Source organism: Somniosus microcephalus, chromosome 1 (assembly GCF_052327205.1).
Source record: "Somniosus microcephalus isolate GS21.2 chromosome 1, FLI_Smic_1.0, whole genome shotgun sequence".
Classification (NCBI taxonomy): domain Eukaryota; kingdom Metazoa; phylum Chordata; class Chondrichthyes; order Squaliformes; family Somniosidae; genus Somniosus; species Somniosus microcephalus.
In genome coordinates, this window is record NC_140987.1 from 188,958,248 (window position 1) to 188,978,661 (window position 20,414).

The 20,414-nt window shown below is 44.6% G+C and overlaps 1 protein-coding gene across 2 annotated transcripts in view; it reads right to left on the bottom strand.

Annotated features, from left to right (window-relative positions):
* Window positions 1-20,414, bottom strand: part of arsk (arylsulfatase family, member K) — a 130,351-nt gene that overhangs the window by 72,701 nt on the left and 37,236 nt on the right. For both annotated transcript variants that reach the window (XM_085988682.1, XM_085988673.1), the window contains exon 4: window positions 3,502-3,784. In XM_085988682.1, the coding sequence (XP_085844808.1) occupies window positions 3,502-3,784 (283 nt within the window). The remainder of the gene's footprint in view (window positions 1-3,501; window positions 3,785-20,414) is intronic.

Below are 20,414 nucleotides of genomic sequence, written 5' to 3' on the forward strand. Positions count from 1 at the left end.
TATTGTCTTGTATCTGTTAGTTCACCTCCAGACTTTGTTCAGTAAACACCTGTGAAACCTACTCCTGCCTTCCGTGTCTCTATTAACACACGGATACAACAACCCTCAGATGTGAGTAAGAACATTGTAACAATTACATTCCAATGTCTTCTCTTGTATTGCTTTTGTTATTCCTTAACGGAATATTCTAGAGGGTCTGGAAATAAAGGCAGTTAGTTATGACCACATCAATTTGAGTGCTTATTCAGGCATAAAAGGAAGACAAAGAATAAAAAGGGATTAAAATTAATAGACTGTTCTGAAGCACATCCTGTAAGTATAGGTGCACCAGGTAGAATAATAAGCTTGACTTAATATAAAATATATATCCACTTATGAAAGACTCATTCTGCAATGGATTTACAAGGACAGGCCTGGAGTATAGGAGACATTGGGCCAGAAATTCCAGGCCAGAAGCATGAGTACGGTCGGGTTACTCACGCATCTGGCCGTTGGAAATGCCGGCGTTCAGCAGGAACAGCGCATGCGGGGAACGCCGGCATTTCCAGACCCGAGGTCTATTCACAGTGCGTGCGACTGCACAGGCAGCACTTGCGCAGTGAACTTTGTAGATTTCACTGATGGATTCAGTGAGGGTAAGTCCCTAGAACTTGCACTTGAAAAAAGCAAGTGTAAAGTTGTTCATTGGCTGGGGAAGGAGATATATTTTATGGAGGAGCTTATGAAATGCAATATTTAGGTTTGGGAAAGGGAGGGAAGTTATTTTAAGAAATTTTAACTAAGTTTTAAACTTTAATTTTTTTTTTTATATAAACGGGTTTTCAGAATGGTAGGTAGAAGGAGCAATTGTGGCTGTGTGAATGGAATGTGAGAATGAGTTATGTATGTATGTCCACATATATTCCTTTACGTATATGTATGTATGTTTTATATTCCTTTACTAATGTGTATAAATGTATATTTTTAATTATGATTTTCCAATAAGTTACTTTCTCTGAAAGTCATAATTAAATAATACATTCATACACATAAGTAAAGGAATATATACATAACACGCAAAGGAATATATACAGACATACATACTTTCAGAAGCTCCACGATAAGAAATATCTTCCTCCGCAGCCTCTGGAGCAACTGTACCCATGCTTTTTTCATGTGTAAGTTGTAATGACTGGACCTCACTGAAAGCATTAATGAAAGCGGCGAATTATACTGCGCACGCGCTGCCTGTGCAGTCGCACACGTTCTGCCTCTGAACCCCTTCGTTCAGAGGACAGGAAATGCCGGTTTGCCCACATGCACTGTGCATGCTGAAAGCCGGCATTTCATCCGGCCAGATGCGTAAGTACCCCGACCGTACTAGCGCATTTGGAAGGGAATTACTGGGCCAACATTTTACATGTCAATAAAATAAAAAATTTAACAATTGCACAACTTGCCCCCTCGCATCTGCGACTGAGGGTCCAAGGAGGTGCATTGCGCAAGAGGTCATCATCGTACGTATCCTCACACTGTTCCCTTTGGGGAACTGTATGAAGTGGTGGAAGGATTTATGGCCGTGATTAACGCTCATTCCGTGACCGTAACCATCTTTGAACCAGCCATTAGGGTGGTTAGTCCTATGGCGGGCGGGTTTTACGGGCTCCCACAACCCATCTGAGGGGGGGGGGGGGCCACCAACACCCACGGACGCAAGCATCCCGCTGGATGTCCACACAGAATTTAAAGTTGGAGCTCCGACTCCACTTGCCGGGACTGTCTGGAGTGGGGTTCAAAACCCTACTCCTTCTGGCCCAGCGGCGGGGATGCTTACTGCTACGCAAAAGGCCCACTCCGCACAAAAGGTGACACCCATACGTTTCCTGCGCCTTTTCCCTCCCCGTGACTGGAGCCCTATGCTGCCATTTCACGTTGCTAATTGGATTGGGCCTTTGTCATAGCGGTAGGATCCCCGCCGCTGGGCCAGATCAGGGTAGGGTTTCGAACCCCGCTCCAGACAGTCCCGGCAAGTGGAGTCGGAGCTCCGGCTCTAAATTCTGGGTTGACATCCAGTGGGATATTTGCGTCCGCGGGTGTGGGTGGCCCCCCCTCCTTGTATAGCTTGTGGGAGCCCGTAAAACCCTCCCGCCATAGGACTAATGGCTGGTTCAAAGATGGTTACGGTCACAGAATGAGCGTTAATCATGGCCATAAATCCTTCCACCACTTCATACAGTTCCCCAAAGGGAACAGTGTGAAGACACGTATGACGACGACATTGCTAAATAAATAAATGGAATTTAAAAAATTCTTTTAGGGCTTTTAAAAGTCTTTAAATTGCTTTAATTCTCTTTAAAACTACTTCAGATTACTCAAAATAATGTAAACATTTTAAAAAGTTTATAAAAGTTACCAAAATCTTCAAAAAACTTCCAAAAACCTATTTAAACTGCTGCTTTGCATGTAAAAATCCTTAGCAGCTTGACAGAAACATTGGGGGCGTGTCCAGTGAAACTGAGACCTCAAGGGGCGTGTCTCACTTACACTGCACGCTCCTGGCTTCGCGCTGGCTGCACTCCTGGGCGGCGTGACGTCATACGCTGCCCGGGAATGTGCTTTCTATTTCTGCAAGTTCAGGCGTCCCAGAAGCTGATCGGCACGAGCGCGGGGTAAGTGCAAATACGGGGCTTGCACGCGCTGCAAGCCCCGTTCTGGAATTTCTGGGCCATTACCTCATTAACCTCCCATGATGAGATAAGAAATATAGTAGGTATATAGCAATTCAGTCAAGAATAAGGGGGAGGGGGATATAAATTGATTAAACTAATGAATACAAAAATCAGGAAGGGTGGGCAATTTTACAATCAGCACTTCCTGTGACCACCGCTCCTCGTCAGGAGCACCCAATCAGGGAAATTGGCCCTTATGTCCATACTTCTTTGATCAAATACAAGTTTCATTTCTAGTGTTGCACAATTTATTAGGGATATAGTTAGGGTCAGCTTTACCCAAGGTTCCGAATTAAAAATAGTGGAAAGCAAAACATATAACGCTTATGCAGATTTTAAAATTAAAAATACAAGTGAACAAGGTTTATTTACAATAACTATAACTATTTCCTTCAACATCCCAGTTCAGGAACAGCTGAGAATACAACTCAAACTGAAGGAAAGGAGCGGCTTTGCCTTCAAGTAGTCTTTCCAATTGCATATCCCTGTCCAATTGCCTATCTGAGCCAAATGAACAACTCCACTACCCTTAAAACTGAAACCAGTTTATTAGCAGGAGAGCACCCTCTCCCAACTGCTTCCTGAGGGTTGTATGGAAGAAGGAAAGGGAATTGTTCTGGAGTGCACAGTATACAATATTGTTTCAAAACAACTACACACAACATCTTTAACAGTTCCATACTTTAACATTAATATAATGTATTAAAACTATGAACAATACTTTTTAATTAAAAAGTGAGTAACTAAATACACCTCAATAAAGCAGCAGGATTAAATCGGCTCTGCAGTGTACCTTTTTAAGCCAGTAGGGAGATGTTTTAAATGTGGATCCTCCACATGCTTCTCCCATACTTGGGGTTGGATAGGGATGAGGCAAATTCAGACCCAAGCTCAGAACAAATGGTTGACCCAGCTGGGTTGCTTTGTATCGTATCCATTCAGTTGCTTTATCTATGTTCTGCCAGTCACGGTCCATGATTCTTACAGTCGATTCATTACCAATCAGAACTGTTGTCGGTCTACCTTCCTGTCTGAGCAAGAACTTGACATCCCTGGTCCAGGCTTCTACACGGTTACTGAAGTCAATGAGAAATCGTGTTAGACATATGCAACATATATGGGTACTCCTGTGCTTTTGTTATTGATTATGCATGAACAAGCTATTCTCATAAGACAGAATTGTTGATTGTAATAAAATACATAAAAATAAACTGTACAGGGAATTATTAAGAATTTCCATGAAAATAAAAAGTAGCACCGCTTGCCTTGAATCAAGGCTTGATAACTTAGAAATAAATCAGGGAGCTGCTGTTGTGTTTTCCTGTTCACTTCCAGTCTTACCCCATTTCCCATATCATACATTCTGTAGGGACAAATACACCTGGATGAGTGCAAAGGTTGGTGGAACAGACAAGTGAAAGGTGAGCTAAAAATTAAACCTATAATTTGTAGAAGAAAAAAAAACTAAAATGGGAACACTATGGGGGAAAAATTCAGTTGTTTGCGCCTCCCGTTAGCGCCTTAAGAGGGTGCCAAGTGGGACGCAAAGCAACTAGCGCCCGGGCGCAGTGATGTTTGCGCTGCTTGCGAAATTAACTAGACATTTTGCGACGGCGCTAAACACTACCGCCACGATCTCCTGCGCTGGCAGATCGTGACGTCAGTCGAGTGCGCAACGCCCCGTTATCGCCCCGGACCGGAAATTGAGTGGCGCCCCCTGCCTTACCACCTGCCGCTAGCAATGACAGGTTGAGGGGAGCGTTATGCTGTCAGAAAAGGACTAGGGGAGTGCTATTTAAAGGCGACCGCTTCCAGCCTTTTTTTGTCGGTGACATTTTTGCTCCATGCATTCTGAGAGAGAGAGAGAGAGATCTTCGCAAAAAACCTCAAACACTGCCAAAGGACGCACCCCTCCCACCCCCTCTACCATTGGGAGCCCTAACCCAAACAGGACCACCACTGTCCCCCACCCCCTATACAAAACCAGCAACAGAACCGTGCTATTGTACCTGACCACAGACCCCCCTTTAGACCACAGGCGACTGTAAACCAAGAACTGAGAAAGATCATGACGATAATAAGCACCCTGATGGAAAACAGGACAGGAATGTACTAAATTATTATTATTGTTATATTACTATTATTAGGTAGCAGTATGTGCATGCCTTATGGAATTTATACTAAATTGTCATTTAGCATTGTACATCTATAGAAACTAGTGTTTTCACACCCGTCCCACAAAATAGGTCCATTTTGCTTTGTTTTTTGAACTATATAGATGCGTTCTTTCCACATAAGCTGCTGGAATATCCAGGGTCTCCGCTCCTCAACTTTTGGGCTGAAGAGTACAGACCCTGAATTCCTAAAATCTATAAAAGACATTGATATAATTGTGTTAACAGAAACATGGTGTCAAAAGGACGTGCCCACCCACTGTCCTCCAATGTACCATGAAATCATTGTGCCCTCAGTAAAGAACACTAAGATACGCAAGGGCAGAACCTCCGGGGGAATCTTGGTGTGGTATAAAGGAGAATTGGACAAACACATCTCACCGGTAAAACAGGGGAAATCACATGTATGGCTAAAATTAGATAAAAATATAGGAATAGCTAAAAAAGATGTCTACTTATGTGCGATCTACATACCTCCAATAGAATCGCCATATTTTGAAGAGGAGTTATTTGAAACTCTCCACATGGAAATCAGCCATTTCCAGGCCCAAGGAAAGGTGCTACTATGTAGGGACCTAAATGCAAGGACCGGATGTGAACCTGACTTCATAGACCCACAGGGCAACAACCATGTGTTTGGCCAGACCCCTTTATATGTCACACCAGCCATCACAAATCGGAACAACCTTAACTGTGAAATAAATAAAAGCGGCAGGGAGGTAGTGCAACTCTGCCGAGCCTTAGGCCTGTACATAGTTAACGGTAGGTTCAGAGGGGACTCCTTAGGGAGACTCACATATTCCTCAACTCTTGGGTCTAGTGTGGTGGATTATACAATCACTGACATGGACCCCTGCGATATCAACACATTCACTGTCAGGCAGCAATCCCCCCTCTCAGACCATAACCAAATAAATGTGTACCTTAAACTTTCTGCCCAAACTACAGACACAAAAAAGGAACCCAGTAAGCTCCATAAACTAAACCAGACATACAGATGGGCCCCAGACAGTGGAGATAAATTCATCACAGCACTAAATTCACCTGATCTCACAAGTAAAATATCAAAATTTAAAGAAAATCTATATGAGATCACCAGAGATGGTGTAAACATGGCCATAGATGATATTAATATGATCTTCCATGAGGCAGCTGTAAAAGCCGACCTTGTGAAACAGAAGAGGAAACGTTACAAAAGACAAAAAAATGAGAAATGGTTTGATCACGAATGCAAAAATGCCAGAAAAGACCTGAGAAAAATATCAAACCAAAAGCATCGCCAACCAAACAACCCAGACCTGCGTATTAGATACAATGAGACCCTCAAAAGATATAAACACACCATTAGGAACAAAACACAAAATTATACCCACAAAAGACTTGAAGAAATTGAAAACTCCATTAATCAAAATCAATTCTGGGATATGTGGAATAACCGGAGTACAACACAATTACAAGCATTACCAATCCAAGATGGTGACATCTGGAGAACACATTTTGAAAACCTCTACAAAGACATCCCAGTAAACGAAACAAACTCAAGTCAACATCATGTCACAGAAAAACTCCACACATTAGAAGCAACAATTAAAGACAACCAAAACCCTCTGGACTCCCCAATCACTTGGAAAGAACTGGCCACAAAAACAAAATCTCTCCACCTAAAGAAAGCCTGTGGTCCAGACAACATCAAAAATGAAATGCTCAAGTTCAGCACTATGGAGATGCAGGGTGCTGTACTCAAGTTATTCAACATCATATTACGTTCAGGCTGTTTTCCCGATATCTGGTGCCAAGGACTCATCTCTCCCATATATAAAAGTGGAAACAAATCAGACCCAAATAACTACCGTGGCATCTGTGTCAACAGTTGTCTAGGGAAGTTATTCTGCAGTATTCTAAATAGTCGATTACTGGATTTTCTTAACAAACATAATATCCTTAGAAAAAGTCAAATAGGCTTTCTTCCAAATCACCGCACCACCAACCATATCTATACCCTTCACACTCTCATTGAAAAACATATACACCAAACAAAAAATGGGAAAATATTCGCTTGTTTCATTGACTTCAAGAAAGCTTTTGACTCTATGTGGCACGAAGGGCTCTATTACAAACTTCTTCAGTGTGGAATAGGGGGCAAAGTCTATGACCTTATTAAATCGATGTATCTGAAAAATAAATGCGGTGTCAAAATTGGAGACAAACGCACCGGTTTCTTCACCCAGAGAAGAGGCGTCCGGCAGGGTTGCAATTTGAGCCCGACCCTGTTCAACATATACATAAATGAGTTAGCAGACATGCTGGAGCAAAGCGAGTCACCGGGTCTCTGTCTCCTGGATGGGGAAGTGAAATCCCTGTTCTATGCGGACGACCTGGTTCTGCTGTCTCCCACAGAACAGGGATTACAGCAAAATTTAGACCTACTCGACAAATACTGCCAAAATTGGGCCTTGACAGTAAATCTAAAGAAAACCAACATCATGATTTTTCAAAAAAGGCCCAGATGTCAGGAAAACAAATACCAGTTTACTCTCAGTGATACCATCATAGGACACACTATGAGCTACACTTACCTTGGTCTAACCATTACAGCATCAGGGAGCTTCAGCATAGCAGTGAATGCACTAAAAGAAAAAGCCCGAAAAGCCCTATATGCAATAAAAAGAAAACTCTACAACATCCAAATTCCAATCAAAATCTGGCTCAAAATATTTGATCGTATAATCCTGCCCGTTGCGCTGTATGGTAGTGAAGTATGGGGCCCACTCAATCACCATAGCTACACTAAATGGAAAAACACACAATAGAAGCCCTACATGCAGAATTTTGCCGAAGCATTCTTCGCACCTAAAAGGAAAACACCAACAAATGCATGTAGAGCCGAACTAGGCAGATACCCACTGATAATAAACATCCAAAAACGAGCACTAAACTTTCTAAATTAACTCAAATCTAGTTCCCCAGACACCCTTCATTTTAAAGCCCTCCAGACCCAAGAGCTGAACCCAGAAATGAGTCCCCTGAGTCAGTTGTTACTGAAACTAAGTACTCCTACCCAGCCGGACCCTGACCAGTCCCAGACCAACACTGCTCTCCAAACACCAATCCGAGTGAACCAAATCATTAAACAATGCAAAGAAACCTACCTGGAACATTGGAACAAAATAACCAAAAGCCAAAGCAGATTAGAATGCTACCGGGCCCTAAAAAGAGAATATAAACTGGCAGACTATCTCTTGACCATCAGAGACACAAAACAGAGACAGACCCTCACCAGATACAGACTAAGCGACCACCAACTGGCAATTGAAAAAGGAAGATACAAGAAATCCTGGCAACCTAAAGAAAATAGAATATGTGATCACTGTCTGGCCGGCGAGGTTGAGACAGAGGTGCACTTCCTCCTAAAATGCGAAAAATTCAACAAAACAAGAAACATATATTTTGACAAGCTCAGCCTTACAACCCCAGATTTCAAAGAATTGGATGACTTGTCAAAATTAAGAATAGTCCTGGGGGAAGGAGACAGACCATATCTTGGTGCCCAATATGTAACAACATGTCACAACCTGAGGAACAGTGAGTGACTAACGAGCACACCCATAGCATATATACTCTAAAAATGTTTAAATCAATACCGAATGTACCCAAACGACTGTTTAAATTAATACTGAATGTACCCAACGAGGGTCAACGACTGTTTAAATTAATACTGTCTGTACCCAACGAAGGTCAAAATTGTTTGACACCTACAGAATGTTGGAAACCTGTACTTTTTGTTATGTAAGCTTTGGCAATATGGTTCCCTGTAAACTTTCATGCCAATAAAGCATTTGAATTTGAATTTGATTTGAGAGAAAGAGAGAGACACTTCTGGAGAGATTCAATGCTGTGTGAAGGAGTTTTGGGTACTGAGCAGCACTTTGCAGGTTGATTTTGATTTGCCCTTCCTTGTATCAATTTAGAAGAGACTATGGGATCTGCACTCTGAGCTCTTTCCCTGGTTCTCTCCATTGTTTTTTCCAGCAGATTTGATGTACAGGTCTCTCCAGGCTGAGATTCAGGTCGAGATTCAAGGCTGCAATGAGCAGGATGTGGATGGAGAGCAAGATCAACCCTCCCCTTTAAGATAAAAACAGAAAATGCAGGAGAAACTCAGCAGGTCAAGCAGCATCTGTGATGAGAGAAACAGAGTTAACGTTTCAGGTCGATGACCATTCGTCAGAACGCCCCTTTAAGAATTGGACAGTGCCAGTGTGTCTGTGTTCCATTGCTGACTGACATCACATGAGCTTCGCCAGCGCTGCGAGGTAGAGCCTCGCTCCTCGGCCTTAGCGCCTTAAAAGAGGTGTGTAGCGCCTGATTTAGCGCTCCAATCATCTCCAGGGGTGATAAAGCCAAGTTTGCTGTTGGAGGCGATAATTAGCGCCAGGCGCTAAACTTTGTGCACCGCCAATAATGGCGCCGCAAATGGGGCGATACTGAATTTTTCCCCCATTTGTTTCCTGTTGTTTAATGGCAGGTATGCATCTGTTGGTCCACTGGTGGATATACTCTCTGACCACCTTGATTGTTAAAGTTTATATATGTGTACAATCCTCACTGGTCTATTGGGAGGTGCAAACATATTCCCTAACATTCTAGCAGAAAAATGCATGTGTTTCTCCTGCTCATCTAAGGAGGCTTAAGCACCAGCATGTTATCAGGATCCATCCTTGATTTCCTAAACCAAAAATCTAAAAGCTCATCCCCCAACTTGCTAACCTCCATATAAATATAAATTGCCTTTAAAGTTACTTATCAGCCCTCCTGATGGCAGAGAGTAAATTATTTGCAAATACACAAGTGGTACAATAAAGATTGGGAAAAAATATTCAAAATATAAACTATAAAGTAAGGAGATAAACTAGAAGTCAAAAAAGTTAAAAGTGTCAAAAGGAGCTTAGGCAGATATCATACATTCAGCAAACTTGGGGTCAGTATTGTGGAGTCTGGAAAGTCCTCCTGCGGGACCGGCATGAAATGAGCAGCCATTCAGGTAGATGTGCTGCCTCCTCAACTGCACCACTGGCACAGAGAACTATTCCCAAGTCCCTGGGTGTGGTCATTTGTCGCACATCTCGTCACCCCTCATCTAAAATGGTTGAGCTTGCACCAGAGATGTTGTGGCAGTTCGAAGCCAGGCAGTCTCTTATCAGACTGGGTGATGATGAAGTTGTTTCTCAGAGAGGACTACTCATCCCAATTCTGTTTGATATAATGAAACAGCAACTTCCGTGAAAATGGTTGGCATCATAGTGCAAATTGGTCTTCTGCTGATGAGTCAGTGGCAAGATGTCATGCCTCCCATATATCTTTGAAAAGTGGAAGCTAACACATCTTCTCAATTTTCTCAAGGAAATTCTTTGCTGCAATATGACGTGTTATGTTAAGAGGCCATATATTTGAAAGGACTGGTAGCCATTCAGCTCTGTTGGTATTCTCATTGTTGGATTCAATTGTACATCAACTAGTTTTGTATGGGAAAAGTTTAACCACATGGGAGTGCAATATTCTCCAACTGAGTAGCAGACAGCTCGCACCGAGATACTCAATGTTTGCGCATTAGTTCCCAAGTTAAGCCGCAAGCTTGTTAAGGAGGACATTCTTGATCTGCTGAGCTACCTTAGTGAGGTGGTCCTTTTAGGTAGGCGTACTCCAAGATAAACTGGCTTTGGGACATATGCCAGCCATTCTCAATCCAAGAATATGTTGAGTTCTTGTGAAGTGTTGGCATGATTAAGATGGAAACATGGCAACATTTCTTCGACACACTGGGCTTAAATCTCCACTTTTTGAATAGTCACTGATAGCTACCATGTCCTGATTCAAGTTGTCCTCAATCTTTTTGAAGTCTCTGTCTCGTAAAGCTAGGAAGATGTCATCTGCATCCTTAATGGCTTGGAGAATGTTGGAGGAAGATAATTTGTAAATATGTTGAAAAGAGTTGGAGCAAGAACAGGTTCCTGGAAGAATCCGTTCTTCAAGATCCTCCATGTGCTCAGTTTATTGCCTAGCATTACCTGGAATTGTCGGTCTCAAAACATCATCTTCATAGTCATGATAACCCATTGAGGCAACATTGACATTTTGACCAGTAGACCAGTGTGCCAGATGGCATCACATGCTGCTACCAAGTCAAGAAACACGACCCTAATCTTCTACTTCTGTTGGAAACAATTGGAGCAAGAATGTGGTCACAAGTGCTCCTGTTTGGTCTGAAGTCTACCTGGTCACTTCACAGCATGCTCCACTGTGGTACTTTGCAGACATTTGCAAACACAGCTCAAAAGTGATATAGGATGGTAGCTAGCTGGGAAGGAATGATCCTTCCCTGGTTTGGGTATAGCTATTACCCTAGGTTTCTGCCATATCTTAGGCACCACACACTCTTACATGACATGGGACATGAACATTTGACAGCCATTTTATGCTCTTTTTGAAGTGTCCTGGAATTGCTGGTGAAATCTTGCCAAAGTCGCAAGCTTTTCCTGCTTTCACAAAACTCTGCTCTCTCCTGTTCCTCAGTAGAGTGTGGCTGGAAGATGTCTTCCTCACTCCGGGGTATAATACTTCCATGTTCTCATTGTGCCCCATGTGATTACACTTTGGGGGGAAACAAAAGGAGTAAACAGTAGACCAAATCTGGACAACCCAGATCCCGGTCACAGTGGTACTGAAGCAGTGTGTAAATGCACCACATTAGTGTGGCACTCAGCCATACAAACCTGAAAGGTCTCAGGTTTGATTACTGGACTGTGCGGAGGTGAAATGAGGCTACTTCAATTGGCCTAGGCCTCCTTGGGTGAGGGAAGGAAAAAAAATCATCCACTGGTTCCTTCTCTAGCTACTCGAGCAAGAAAGGGCCATTACTACCCGTGGAACCATGCCCCAAGTGCCATCACATTCAGAAGAGTTGCGAGAGGAAATTAGAGGGAAGGAAAATGTTACTTGCCATTTTCAATATCTACAAATAAAACATCCATGATTACTAAGCTGCATCTATTCTCACTTTAACTTTAGATATACCAAATTGATGTTGTACCAGCCTTTCTCTGTACTATGAAGATATGCACATAATACTGGTAGTAGACTACAGTATTGTGGGCACATCCTATGTGTAATATTTACAGTAGAACCTCAGCTACCCAGACAGATTTTATTGGAATGGAGGTTGAACTTTGCAAAGCAGTATGGGAACAAAGGATTTGCTAGATGAAAAAAGACCATGGTTCATCTAGTTCGCCTCAGGAAGTCTGCCAGAAACTGTCGATAAAAAGGGCGGGCTGCCCATTTCCCAACATAATCAGGCGGGCAGCCAGTCAATAATATTAAAATGAGGCTCGCAAGTTAAATTTAAATGCCCCTCATGCTGGCGACTTTATGGGGGCTTGCCGTGCTCTCCAATTTCTGCCTGTCTGATTCCCGCTCAGATTTAAAATTGAGGCTATAGTAATTTCACCAGAGGCCATTCAACCCAACTTGTCTGTGCTAGCTCTAATTTCACATCAGAAATAACTGCTCTTATTTCCATTTCTCTGATCTTTCCCTGTACCTGTAGGTGCACAAAACTAGAGAAGTACTCCAACTGTGGCTGAACCAATATCTTGTACAGATTCACTATCAGGATGTAGGAATTTATAATGGTAAAGGAGGACACAAAAGTGTGACACAAATATGACAACAGGAAGAAAGATTTTCTGCACAGGAAGTTTGTGCAGACATAATGAGGGCTAAATTGGATAGCTTCCAAAAACGGGCACGGGGTCGTGATGTGCGATTAACCTGCGCCCGTTGATTGAGATGCAGGCAGCATGCCAACTTCATGCTACCTGCTCATTATAATGATTTGTGTGTGCAGCGCTGTTCATTGGCTGCAAGCGTCAGCAGGGAGCCCAAAATCGTAACTTCCTAGCACCACTTAAAGCTAGCCTGCACCTCTTAAAGGGGAGGTGCATTGTGGCTGGAACAGGTGCTGAGAGTTGTGCAGGAAGTGAATCTGTCCTGGAAAACAGTGAAGAATGGCACAACATGGGAGAGAGCGGCCTCCAAGGTTTTCGAATGCTGCATTGGAGGTCTTGGTGGAGGAGAGATGTCCTGAATCCATTGGGGGGGGGGGGGGGGGGGGGGCGCAGGAGGCCCTCCAGACACACGGTCAAAAGGCAGTGGGGCAGATAGCCGTAGAGGTCAATGCTAGGAGTCAAGCTCCGAGGACCTGAATGCAGTGCCATAAGAAATCAATGACCTCACACGAGTGGTCAAGGTCAGTGAATGCATCTTCAAATGCCATATACAGGAAACTCTCTTATCCGGCACGGACGGGACCGACGTGGTGCCGGTTCATCAAAAATTCCGGATAACCGAACACTATAGTAAAAGATAGGGCGAGCTGACAGCTCCGTATAAAGCAACAAACCCTGTTGCTTAGCAACAACTGTAGAACAATGAACACAAGTTTCAAGCATCTCTGTAGCTTAGCAACAGCTGCAGCCACACCCTTGCACAGCACAGATGGAAGGCGGCAAATAAATATGAAGTAAAACCTACTCCTGAATTTTGCCGGTTAACCGACATTTCCGGTTATTTAGGTGCCAGTAAATCAAAAGTTTCCTGTATGTCAACTGCACCATAGCCTCAGCTCAATTCACCACACCCCATCACCCACCTACCAGCAAACTATCAATCAGGACTCATACCTAACATTCATATGCTTCACCTCACCTTCACACACTTAGCACTGCTGCAAGCCTCATACCCACATTTCACAACTTGCACACACTGCCAGCTATTCAACCATGGTAGCCACATCACCCAAACAGATTGCACGACACTCATTGACACACTTCCCTCTCTCTTGCAGGGCAAGGTGGCGCACAATTGGAGACAGCAGCAGCTAACCGGAGGGGTACAGGCAAACCTGCATGTCCTAACCTCCATGGAGGAAACGGTGCCAGCCATTATTAGAACAGCCATTGCTGAGGCCATGGCCAGCAGCGGACATGAAACCATCAAAGATGACGATATCCTCCACCTAATCCTCCTTCTCACATCCCACAATCTCTGATTTACAAGCTGCAGAGGTTTAAGCATGCACATCTTACTTCTCCCACTCCTTTCACCACAATCTTACCCTTGTGCCTTTTTCCTTTCAGATAACAAAGATGTGCAACCTGGCCAGGCAGTGGAGGAACACCAAGAAGCGAGCGAAGATGAAAACACACCGCCACTTGATTTCACACTCGCAGCCACCAGTTCAGATACTGACACTGTGCATATCTTAAAGGATAGATGAGAGGTGGCAGCTGCACGTGGGGAGACATCAGCCACGAGTGCTCTGCAATCAGGGCAAGGATAGCACAGGTGCCAGCTTGCCAGAAGGCGAGCTCGCACATGGTTTCCACTGCAGAGGACTCAGATGAGAACTTTGATGAGGCAGCCTACAGAAGAAGGCTGATGGTTATGCACAACAAAATTCTTGGTGCATTGGGAAGCCTGCGCTCAATGTCAAGGTGCATAGAGGAGTCCAGCACCAACTTGGCACGGGGCTTTGCGCAGAACTTGGAGCCCATCCTTTTAGCATGGAAGCGGTGGCCAACTCCGTTCACACACTTGTGGACCCAACCATGATGTAACGTCCGATGGCTGATGTCGCAACTTCCATTGCAGCACAAGTAGCAGCCACCCAACGTCGGAGTGCTGCAGTGGAAGCTCAGACTAGTGTCATGCAAACACAGACTGCTACTTTCATGGCTGTGGATTATAGTGCTCAAAGGGGCTTACAAGGTGCCACAGCAGTCCAGCATTCTGTCCTCCAACAGATTACTAGGATTGCTGAAGTGTTGCCCTGGGAGTGGCAGTGGCCCCATGGAGTACAAACCTGCTGTCCTCTTAGGATGGCAGCATTTGTCCTCCCACCCCTGCCACTGCCCTTGCTGTTGCCTGTCAGTCAACCAGTCCAGACGGCTACAATATAGGTAAAAAACAGGATGAGGACCTAAAAGCTGAATATAGGGAGTTAGGAAGTAAATTAAAAAATAGGACCTCAAAAGGTAGCAATCTCAGGATTGCTACCAGTGCCACGTGCTAGTCAGAGTAGCCATATAAATACTGTGGCTACAAGAGCAGGCCAGAGGCTGGGAATTCTGCGGCGAGTGTCTCACCTCCTGACTCCCCAAAGCCTTTCCACCATCTACAAGGCACAAGTCAGGAGTGTGATGGAATACTCTCCACTTGCCTGGATGAGTGCAGCTCCAACAACACTCAAGAAGCTCGACACCATTCAGGATAAAGCAGCCCGCTTGATTGGCACTCCATCCACCACCTCCAACATTCACTCCCTCCACCACCGGCGCACTGTAGCTGCAGTGTGTACCATGTACAAGATGCACTGCAGCAACTCGCCAAAGCTCCTTCAACAGCACCTTCCAAACCCGCGACCTCTACCACTTAGAAGGACAAGGACAGCAGACGCATGGGAACATCACCACCTACAAGTTCCCCTCCAAGCCACACACCATCCTGACTTGGACCTCTATCGCCGTTCCTTCACTGTCGCTGGGCCAAAATCCTGGAACTCCCTTCCTAACAGCATTGTGGGTGTACCTACACCATATGGACTGCAGCGGTTCAAGAAGGTGGCTCACTACCATCTTCTCAAGGGCAATTAGGGATGGGCACTAAAAGCAGGCCTAGCCAGCCAGCGACGCCCACATCCCATCAATGAATTAAAAAAAAATAGAAGGATATTTCAGATGAATACGTGGCTAGAGGAATGGTGCAAGGGGGAGGGATTCAAATTCCTGAGACATTGGAACTGGTTCTGGGGGAGGTGGGACCAGTACAAACTGGACGGTTTGCACCTGGGCGGGACCGGAACCGATGTCCTTGGGGGAGTGTTTGCTCGTGCTGTTGGGGAGGGTTTAAACTAAAATGGCAGGGGGTTGGGAACCTGTGCAGGGAGACAGAGGAAAGGGAAGCAAGGATAGAAACAAAAGACAGGAAGGAGAAAAGCAAAAGTGGAAGGCAGAGAAATCAAGGGTGTAAATCAAACAGGGCCACAGTAAATAATAATTCTAAAAGGACTAAGAGTGTTAAAAAATCAAGCCTGAAGGCTTTGTGTCTTAATGCGAGGAGCATTCATAATAAGGTGGATGAATTAGCTGCGCAAATAGATGTAAACGGTTATGATATAATTGGGATTATGGAGACATGGCTCCAGGGTGACCAAGACTGGGAATTCAACATCCAGGGGTATTCAATATTCAGGAAGGACAGGCAAAAAGGAAAAGGCGGTGGGGTAGCATTGCTGGTTAAAGAGGAGATTAACACAATAGTAAGGAAGGATATTAGCTCTGATGATGTGGAATCTGTGTGGGCAGAGCTGAGAAATACCAAGGGGCAGAAAACATTAGTGGGAGTTGTATACAGACCCCCAAACAGTAATGCTGAGGTTGGGGATGGCAATAAACGGAAAATTAGAGATGCATGCAATAAGGGCACAGCAGTTATCATGGGTGACTTTAATCTATATGTAGATTGGGCTAACCAAATTAGTAACAATATACTGTGGAGGAGGAATTCCTAGAGTGTATACGGAATGGTTTCTTGGACCAATATGTCGAGGAAACAACTAGAGATCAGGCCATCTTAGACTGGGTATTATGTAATGAGAAAGGATTAATTAGTAATCTTGTTGTACGAGGCCCCTTGGGGAGGAGCGATCATAATATGATAGAATTCTTCATTAAAATGGAGAGTGAAGTAGTTGACTCAGAGACTAGGGTCCTGAATTTAAATAAAGGAAAATACGATGGTATGAGGCACGAGTTGGCTAGGATGGATTGGGGAACGTTACTTAAAGGATTGACGGTGGTTAGGCAATGGCAAACATTTAAAGATCGCATGGATGAACTACAGAATTTGTTCATCCCAATTTGGCATAAAAATAAAACAAAAAAGGTGACTCAACCGTGGCTAACAAGGGAAATTAGGGATAGCATAAGATCCAAGGAGAGGACATATAATTTGGCCAGAAAAATCAGCAAACCTGAGGATTGGGAGCAGTTTAGGATTCAGCAAAGGAGGACAAAGGGATTCATTAAGAGGGGGAAAATAGATTATGAGTGTAAGCTTGCAGGGAACATAAAAACTGACTGTAAAAGCTTCTATAGATATGTGAAGAGAAAAAGATTGGTGAAGTCAAGCGTAGGTCCCTTGCAGTCAGAATCAGGGGAATTTATAATGGGGAACAAAGAAATGGCAGACCAATTAAATACATACTTTGGTTCTGTCTTCACAAAGGAAGACACAAATAACCTCCCAGAGATGTCAAGGAACATAGGGTCTAATAGAGGGAGGAATTGACTGAAATCAGTATTTGTAGGGAAATAGTGTTAGGGAAATTGACGGGATTGAAGGTCGATAAATCCCCAGGGCCTGATAATCTACATCCTAGGGTACTTAAGGAAGTGGCCCTAGAAATAGTAGATGCATTGCTGGTCATCTTCCAAAATTCTATAGACTCTGGAACAGTTCCCATGGATTGGAGGATAGCTAATGTAACCCCACTATTTAAAAAAGGGGTAGAGAGAAAACAGGGAATTATAGACCGGTAAGCCTGACATCGGTAGTGGGGAAAATGCTAGAGTCCATTATAAAAGATGTAATAGCAGAGCACTTGGAAAACAGTGACAGGATCGGACAAAGTCAACATGGATTTACAAAAGGTAAATCATGCTTGACTAATCTACTGGAAATTTATGAGGATGTAACTGATAGAATAGAATAGATAAGGGAGTATCAGTGGATGTGGTGTATTGGACTTTCAGAAGGCTTTCGATAAGGTCCCGCATAAGAGATTGGCATACAAAGTTAAAGCACATGGGATTGGGGGTAAGGTACTGTCTTGGATAGAGAACTGGTTGGCAGATAGTTGTAATAAACGGGTCTTTTTCCGAGTGGCAGGCAGTGATTAGTGGGGTACCGCAAGGATCGGTGCTAGGACCCCAGCTATTCACAATATATATATAAATGATCTAGATGAGGGAACTAGATGTAATATCTCCAAGTTTGCAGATGACACAAAGCTGGGTGGGCGTGTGTGCTGCGAGGAGGATGCAGAGAAACTCCGGTATGATTTAGACAGGTTGGGTGATTGGGCAGATGCATGGCAAAAGCAGTATAATGTGGATAAATGTGAGGTTATCCACTTCGGTGGCAAAAACAGGAAGACAGATTATCTGAACGGCAATAGATTGGGAAAAGGGGAAGTGCAACGAGACCTGGGTGTCCTTGTGTACCAGTCGCTGAAGGTAAGCATGCAAGTGCAGCAGGCGGTTAAGAAGGCAAATGGTATGTTGGCCTTCATAGCGAGAGGATTCGTGTACAGGAGCAAGGATGTCTTGCTGCAGTTGTACAGGTGAGACCACACCTTGAGTAGTGTGTGCAGTTTTGGTCGCCTTATCTGAGGAGGGATGTTCTTGCCATGGAGAGCGTGCAGCGAAGAATCACCAGAGTGATACCTGGGATGGCAGGAATGACGTATGGAGAGAGATTGGGTCGATTAGGCTTATATTCGCTAGGGTTTAGATGAATGAGAGGGGATCTCATTGAAACTTATAAAATTCTAACAGGACTAGACAAGCTAGATGCAGGAAGGATGTTCCCGATAGCGGTAGACTCCAGAACCAGGGGTCACAGTTTAAGGATAAGGGGTAAGCCATTTCGGACAGAGATGAGGAGGAATTTCTTCACCCAGAGAGTGGTGAACCTGTGGAATTCCCTGCCACACAGGGCAGTTGAGGCCATTTCATTAAATATATTCAAGAAGGAGTTGAATATATTTCTTGAGGCTAAAGATATCAAGGGATATGGGGAGAAAGCAGGGACAAGGTACTGAATTTGGATGATCAGTCATGATCTCATTAAATGGCGGAGCGGGCTCGAGGAGCTGAATGGCCTACTCCTGCTCCTATCTTCTATGTTTCTACCACCCATGTTAAGATGATGCAGTCTACAGCCAGCCCTTCTAGGCCCAGAGCTGCTCGAGGTCATCCTCCAAAGGTCATCTGCAGTCTCCTCCACTGAAAGGCAGCAGCCTTCCACCAGCCATGCTGCAGGCTCCGGGATAGCACTGCATAGGAGCACTAGGACAGGCAAAGGCACTAAGGGAACGCAGAAGGGTGATTTGTTTATGTTTGTTTGCAATATGGCATGATTTCATTTATAAATTACGTTTGGAATGTTTATTTTATGGTGGCTTTCAGTTCAGCATTGTGGTCAAGCAGACACAGTGATGATCAGTGACAGAGGGAAGCTATGGAAGGTAAGGGGACTGTTGGTGAATGGGGAATTGTGGTTGCGGTTACTGGTATTGCACTCTAATTAGTTCTTCACAGACAGCCCGGGCAGAAAGGGGCTGTCTAGGATGCCTCCTCCCTTCCACCTTCACCATATAGCTGGTAGCAAGGGCTGTCCCCTCATAATGGCAAGCAGACCACCTCGAATCTCGACACCCGCTCTGCCGAGTACTGCAGTGATCCTCAGAGTGGTCCATGCAGCAGTGCATTGGTCCAGGCAGTGGAAGCGTTGTTTCAGCACGCCAATACTCTGCTCTATCACATTTTGTGTGGCAGAATGGCTTTCATTGTATGCATGCTGCGCATGTGTGCGTGGGTTGCGCACCGGAGTCATGAGCCATGTCGTCAGTGGATAGCCCTGGTCGTCCAGTAGCCAGCCTTTGGTTTGTCCTGGTGGCTCAATGCAGTTGATACAGCGGACTACCGCAGAGTAAAGGCATCGTAACTGCTGCCAGGGTACTGGCCATTGACCAGAGTGATTCGCTACCTATGGTCGCACACCAGCTGGTGTCAAGGGAGTGGAGACGCTTTCATTTCCGGTATATGGCAGAGTTGGCATACAGTGCCCGCAAAATGATGTGCATGCAATCAATGGCACCCTGCAATCCAAGCGAAGCCACGTGCTTGCTCTGTCTGCTGCTTTCTGGCAAGAGAGAATGAAATGTAGTTAGCTCTCTCTGAATAGAGAGCCTCGTTGACCTCCCTTACATAACAATGGATGGCAAACTGCGAGATGTTGCAAATATCTCCAGCTCCGAAGGAGCCAGACGCATAAAAGTTCATCGCCACGGTCACCTTCATAGCCACTGGCAATGCGGTCCTTGCTTTGCTCTGAGGTTGCAGTTGTGGCTGCAGCAGGTGGCAGATTTCAGTGAGGACATCCTAATTGAAGCACAGATGTCTCACACATGTTCCTCGCTGAGGTTCAGGTAGGAGAATTGCTCCCTGACCACCCTGGGCAGATATGGCCTCCTGCTGAGAGCCCTTCTCCTCCGCCTCCCTCTTCTGCAGCTTGTTCTGCTCTGCGTGGCCTCTGCTCATTCTCCCATTCATGCTGTACTCCAAGAATGCTTACGAGTACACCCATGTCTGGGAGCAACTGGTTTGTGCAGAAGCCTTGAAGTCAGCAAAAT